The sequence below is a fragment of the Gossypium arboreum genome, chromosome 10 (genome assembly GCF_025698485.1).
Source record: "Gossypium arboreum isolate Shixiya-1 chromosome 10, ASM2569848v2, whole genome shotgun sequence".
Taxonomy (NCBI): Eukaryota; Viridiplantae; Streptophyta; class Magnoliopsida; order Malvales; family Malvaceae; genus Gossypium; species Gossypium arboreum.
In genome coordinates this window covers 85,795,389-85,802,687 of record NC_069079.1, presented here as the reverse complement: position 1 = coordinate 85,802,687, position 7,299 = coordinate 85,795,389, and the positions used below count along the sequence as shown (strand labels likewise).

At 29.8% G+C, this 7,299-nt stretch overlaps 1 protein-coding gene across 6 annotated transcripts; it reads right to left on the bottom strand.

Moving 5' to 3' along the window:
• Window positions 1-4,091: 4,091 nt before the first annotated feature.
• LOC108472896 (uncharacterized) lies at window positions 4,092-6,069 on the bottom strand. Of its 6 annotated transcripts, none has more exons than XR_008272630.1 (5): window positions 5,578-6,069; window positions 5,254-5,339; window positions 5,034-5,135; window positions 4,871-4,966; window positions 4,092-4,333 (listed from the first exon to the last, which is right to left on the bottom strand). XR_008272630.1 is itself a non-coding variant. In XM_017774456.2 (5 exons), exons 1-5 carry the CDS (start codon window positions 5,725-5,727, stop codon window positions 4,318-4,320), a joined length of 441 nt encoding a protein of 146 aa, XP_017629945.1. In that variant the 5' UTR covers window positions 5,728-6,069; the 3' UTR covers window positions 4,092-4,317. The 6 variants fall into 6 exon arrangements, 5 of the variants coding, with proteins under 5 accessions (XP_017629945.1, XP_017629946.1, XP_017629948.1 ...); XM_017774456.2 differs by having other exon boundaries at window positions 4,837-4,966; window positions 5,077-5,135; XM_017774457.2 differs by having other exon boundaries at window positions 5,077-5,135.
• Between the last annotated feature and the right edge of the window lie 1,230 nt (window positions 6,070-7,299).

Genomic DNA, 7,299 nt, shown 5'->3' with positions numbered 1-7,299 from the left:
CTCTTGTGTGTCGCTTGATTCTGAATTCTGACTGCTCAATCCCAATGAGTTGTTGCAATGTTTCTTGCTCCTTGAATGTGAATCCTGTAAGAATGTAAGGAACTAAAACAAGTTAAATTTTAAAACTCAATCATCACATGACACATAAACTAAATTTCAGCAACTAAACAATTCAATTTGCAGTACTTAAAAACTTCAATTTGCAGCACTTTAACACTTCAATTTGGAGCACTTTAACACTTCAATTTACAACATTTAAACACTTCAATTTGCAGCACTTTAACATCTTAATTAACAACATTTATACTCCTCAATTACAGCGTTGAAACATCTCAATTTCTAGCTACTAAACACTTCAATTTGCAGTACTTAAACACTTCAATTTACAACATTCAAACACTTCAATTTGCAACACTTTAACACTTCAATTTATAGCATTTAAACACTTCAATTTGCAGCATTTTAACATCTCAATTAACAACATTTATACACCTCAATTACTGCTGTAAAACATCTCAATTTTCAACAACTAAACACTTCAATTTGCAGTACTTAAACACTTCAATTTACAGCATTTAAACACTTCAATTTACAGCATTTAAACACTTCAATTTGCAGCACTTTAACACTTCAATTTGCAGCACTTTAACACTTCAATTTACAGCACTTTAACATCTCAATTAACAACATTTATAAACCTCAATTACAGCGATAAAACATCTCAATTTGCAGCAACTAAACACTTCAATTTGCAGTACTTAAACACTTCAATTTACAACATTTAAGCACTTCAATTTACAACATTTAAACACTTCAATTTACAACATTTAACACTTCAATTTGCAGTACTTTAACACTTCAATTTACAGCATTTAAACACTTCAATTTGCTGCACTTTAACATCTCAATTAACAACATTTATACACCTCAATTAACATCTCAATTTCCAGCAACTAAACACTTCATTAGTGATGCACTAGTAGGTTAATTAGAGCCTGAAATTGCTTCATTAAAAAATTATAAAATATACTTCAAACATTTTACTTTAGAAATTGATGGTAGTAAGTAGTTTATTAAAAAATTAAAAAGAAGTTATATAAGATTTTTATTATAAAATATTTAATAAAAAGGTAAAATTACAAATAATTAAAATTAAAATTAAATGAATATAATGAAACTTAACCAAACCAAGAGATATCGATTCATCGAAGTTATCAAAACCTAAATAGTTTTGTTTTTAATTTACGACAACATTAAACTGATTATTTTACGACAAGTAAGATACTAGTAATTGATTATGTTGACTAAATGCCATTTGAAACATGAGTATGATGACACAAGATGCAGAGATATGAATATAAACATGCAAACAGATGCATGTAAGCACATAAACAAACACATCAAGAACATGCACATGTCCATTAAAAGGTCATATTTCTTTTTCTTTCTTATAACAAGGAAAAATGTCAAATCTATTTAAAAGGAACAAAATTAACAATCGAGAGATAAAATTAATTTAAATTTCAGGCACTATAATAAGTTGTTCATCCAAATGAATTATTTAAATTCCAGATCATAAATACATATTAAAAAATGATAAAAGACATTTAAAGCATAATGGGAGAATAAAAATTAATGTAAAAAGCATCTTATTACATTCTCACAACAAAGCAAAAAACTTGAAGAAAAATGATTAATTTGAATATCATTTAACTCTTGCATGAAAGATGATATTTTACCTTTGGTTATTTACGATAATTGATAAACCGTAATTTATACATATTTTTACCCCATGTTTAACACATTTTATGGATGATTTTCCATTAGAATTGGTGAATTTGATGCTCCTAATGCTTTAATTTCATGTTTTACACTTAGGAGAGCATAGGAGAGCGAAAGGAACGAGAAACGGGCCAAAAACGGAGAAAATAGGCCAAAGTACGAAATCAACACGGCCTGGACCTCCTCACACGGGCAGACCATACGGTCGTGTCAATTTGGCAGGCTCGAGCATGGCCTGAAGTAATCGCACACGGGCGTGTCCCTGCCGAGCCCAAGTTGAGTCTAATTCGGAAAAGGCTAATTTTGAGGGCTTTTAGGCATTCCAAAGCCTATAAATACACCCTAGAGAAGGAACAAAAGGAGGATAGAGTAGGGGGTAAGGAATTACTCCAAGAAAGCTGATTGATTCATCTCAGAAGTAGGATTCATCATCAAGACTGAAGATCTCTCCTCAATTCTGCTTCAGGAGTTTTGGGTTTTCTTTATGTTTTGTATTCTTTATTATTCTGAGATGTCTTCTTATTTAGTTATGAACTAAATCCCCTAAATACCCAAGGGGAATGAAACCCAAGACGAACCTTGTTATTATTGTTTGAATTGTATGATAAATATTTGACTTGTTCTTAATTATGTGTTCTTAATTCTTGTTTTGATATCCCAGAATACTGATTCAAGATAAGCTCTTATTCAGGGGAGGAATAGACCCTGTCTAAGAGTACATTTGTCATAATTAAGTGGAGTTGATTGCGCGCCTAGACATAGGGTGACAAGTTTTGCCGGATTAGGGTGAAACCTAATAAGGGGATCCATAGATCGAGTTAATGCAACCCTAGAGTGTTAATTAGAGAAAAGTCTCAGTTATTCAATCTAGGGATTAGACGTTATTAGTCTTGAATAGGGATAATAACATAACTTAGGGATCTCTACGGAACAAGTTAAATGAATAAATCGTCCGATTCGGAGCCAGAATAACAAGTACAGTCTAGGTGGATTTTTCCTTAGGTAATGTCTTCATTCAATCGATTTTTCCAAAAGCAATTCCCCAATTCCATTCTCTGTGCGTTTTTAGTTTAGATAATTAGTTATTTAAAACAAAAACTTCTTTATTCTTAGGGTAGATAGTAAAAACACAGTTATTACTAGTACTTTTAGTTCCTTTGGGTTCGACAATCTGGTCTTGCTAAAACTATACTACTGTTCGATAGGTACACTTGCCTACATCGCGATAATAGTTAGTTCAAGAACGAGTAGTTATAAATATTAAAACCTTTTACGAAACCTCACGATTAATAATAATATGCATCTCTTCACATGAACACCAATAAAATCACAAAAAAGAATACACAGCTAAATGTATTTATACCACATAAAAGTAAACATAATAAGATAAAAACCTCCAAAAGTTACTGACTTTGTCATGCTCTAATCTGATATCATATAGACTTCATTGTAAATTAATTAATAACTACTATCAATTTAAGCAATTTCACTTTACATATATACATCCGTGAATGTACCTCTCAAGTCCCTATATTATAGTAACGGGATCAAATTAGGCCTATTTTTGAAAAGAACAGTTTAGCCGCTGTACAAATTTTCTTTTTTGGAAATTTATCTCTATACTATTGAAAATAATCAAATAAAATCAAGTTTTAACAGAGTTATTTATTGTTTAAAAATTACATGAAATTTTTTTATTTAAAGTTCAACTTCAAATAAAAGATTTCATATGTAAAATCATAAATGCTTTCAAAATATTAATTCGTTACTAAATATTAACTCTGTTAAAATTTATCATTATTTGATTCTTTTTAATAGTATAAGACTAATTTTATCTAAGCTCTATAATAAAGGGATCTACTGGTACTTCTACCTATATATATTTTAGGATATATATTTTATTTACATCATAGTAATACAATTTATGTCTTTCATGTGGGTGGAAAGACTCTTAATTTGTTTGTTTACGTCTGCAACAACAGAGGGAAAGAGTAGGGAAATTACCAATTGATACAGTCAACCTCTTGTGCCAAAGAGTGACAGATTAATTTGCCTAGGACAATATAGTGAAATCGTTATCAATGCCTTCAATTTCCTAGTGTGTTTTTTCAAATATTTTTTTCTGTTGGTTTGCCAAATCTCGTACTATAATTTGCGGGTGAAATTTGATGTTAACTTATTTGATTCATTTGGTTAGAATATAAAATTAATATAAGATTAAATAAAAGCACATTTTACTCAATTGTTCTTTTATAAAATTTATTTTTAACAAGTTTAGTTCCATTGATATTCTAAAAAATTATGATAAATTATTATAATTCTTATTTTTTGTATATACTATATGGTATTACAGTGTTATAGCGTCTAAAACCCTCCACTATATAAACATAATAAGGACAAAAAAGAAAACAAAAGAAAAAGATAAAAAGCTTTTGTAATGCAATTTGAGCATCTTCTATTTCTCTTTCCCGTTGCTTTTTCAGCTCAACCTCTGCCTTCATTTTTGCTACTACTTCAGCAGCTAAGATTTGAGCTTCAATCTTTGCCTTTTCTGTCAAGGTTCAGTCATCATCTATAAGATCTCAAGGCACACTATTGCCTCACAAATACTTAACCAACTTAAAACTACTACTACTAATAGGAACTGGCCCCTGCATGCACCAGAAGGACTAATATTCCTAATCACTCAAAACATATCTCAAATTACCATTAAATATAGATATATGTCAAGCCAACCAAACAAATCATTTCATTTCTCTCATTCAAGGATAACCTAAAGATATAAACACACTAGCACATCAAACATGAAAGAAAGCGAAACTGTGGAATTTGGTTTCAAATTTATTATTGTATAGGAAGGCACATATTGCATCATCCTGATAAGATTGAAATGGTAGACACAAGCAAGAAAACAAGCTAAGTATTTTAACAGTTCATAGATTAAAGCAGTTCAAAATCTATAATGGCAAGTAAAAAGAATTTAAGTGAACATGTTATTTGATAAAGAGCTTCACTTCATCTTTTTAATTCCATTTGATGAGAGGATTAGAAGACCTTTTCGTTGTTAGCATCCAAAATAAAACTTTACATGATCCAGTAGTGTCTGTAAAACGATGTTTCAGCATTGCAGCATGGAGAGCCTTCTTTGGTGACATTGGCACATCAAAAGTAGGAATTGACAATCCTAATCAAATGATAGAAAACAATATAAATCAAAATCAAAGGAACCCTATTCAGTTTCATAGATTTACCTCACCAAAATATTTGTATGATTTCTATAACCAAATGATATACCATGGCCTAAGAACATCATATTGAATGACCCACCAACAGCATTCTCTTCAATCTCAATCCTGTAAATTAAGGAAATTAAATAAAGTTAAAGCTAGAAACTTTGAACAAAATTAATGAAATATATAAAAACCCAATTTGAAACAAAATAATTCAGCCTTAAAACAAGTGTATACAAACCTGAAATTTGACCCAGCTCTCTCCTTCAACCTTTCCAACTGTGCCTTAATATACTCTGCTGCTTCTTTCAAACCCTGACGCCTTTCCTATTGAACAACGAAAACCCATAATCACTAACATAAAGTCCTACTCTACCACAACAATAAATTTGAATTTTTTTTTCCATTTCAGCTACCCCAGAGGTTACCTTCAATCTAAGCAGTGAGAATAAACTAATAATAATAGTAATGATTTAAAGCTATCCAGTAAAATAGAAAGGAAAAAAAAAAGAAAAAAAATACAGGACGTGATGGAAAGAAAGTTAAAAGAGATAAGCTGACGCACTTGACGACCATCGATTTCATGTGCTAAGACTTGAACATGATCGATAGCTCTGGCTTCAAAGAAACGATTGAGAGACGCATCGATCCCCAAAGGCGTGATGAACTTGGTGTACATTATGGAGTGAACAAGGATGGACATGAGACCATACATGACCGCAATAAGAAGAGGAATTTAAACCCCGAAACATTTGTGCCATCGAGCCTTAGCACCATTACCTAAACCAAAAAAGAAAACCCAAAGCTGAGCTTCACAGCAGTGTTACCTTCCCCTTGTTTTTACCTCAAAAGAAAGCACAAAAAAGTCCAAAGAAGGGTGTATAATGGAGAAGGGAAAGAGAGATGGATGAAGTTAAAGGAAAGTGTAGAAGAAGAGTAGCTAAATTTTTTTGGGGGATTTAGGGCGAGCGACATAGATGAGAAGAAGAGGGAGTAACGAGCGGGTAACCAAAAGGTATTTTTTGGGGTGAGTGAGATTTTGATTTTCCTTTTTTTTTTGGGTAAAATAATGCCCTTTTGCGGCATTTTTAATAAAAATGCCACTTTTGCAGCGTTTTTACCAAAAGCGCCACTATAATTTAACTTTTTGTGGCGTTTTCCCTAAAAATGTCACTATTGCTTAATTTTATTTTTTTTCCATTTTTAACATATTTATTTATTTTTCCTTTCAAAATTTTTGTGCTGAGATTATCATTTTTTAGAATTTTTTAATTTTGAATACTGAACTTTTTAACTGAAATATGGACTAAAATATTAAATATTTAAGTTTTTAATTTTTAATTTTTAGATTTTAAATTTTTTGAAGATTTTATAATTTTAAATTATCATATAAAATACAAAAGGAAACTTTAATGAAATAAAATGAAATCAAGACTTAAAAATACAAAATGATGAGGAATACAAGCATTATTCTTTTACGTATGGTCCGTATTAGTTGTTTAGATTTTTATATAAATGGCATTTAATTATATGTATACACCTAAAGTTTGATAGAGATACATCTCGAATTATATATGAATTTCGGTTTAATGTGTAATTGTAGACGTGAAATTCTAATTGTGGTTTAAATGTATAAATTTGAAACTTTAATTTTGATTTAATCATATACATTTTAAAAATAAACACATCAATACATTTTTATATTGAATAAATATAAATATTTTTATATCAATAATTGTGATAATAATTTACAAGAACTTAATCAAATTAAAATTCATGTGTACAATTGCACATTAAACCATTGTTCATATATGCTTTTGGAATTTAACCCATTTTGATATATATTTTTAAAAATAATAACTTATATTTATCTTATTTAGGTTTATGTTATAAAAAATCCAAGATACATAAGTTAAGGGTTCACCATATTTATCCCTAAACACTAAAAAATAAACCTCAAACCCCAAACCATAAATCATAGACCATAAACCTATACCATAAACCCTAAAATATATGTATTACAAGGGACAAAAGTAATTAAAAAAGAATTTTATTGCTTACCTAAACCCTAAAATAAATTATTTTTTGTCATTTTATCAAAAATCCTAACCCTTAAACCTTAATATCCGAACCCTTAAAATCATGAACAATACTAAGACCCTAACTATAAAACAATAAATTATAAACCCTAAACTCTAAACCATAAACCATAAAATCAAAACTCTAATCACAAAATAATAAACATTATATCATAAACCCTAAAACCCCAAATCATAGACATTAAACC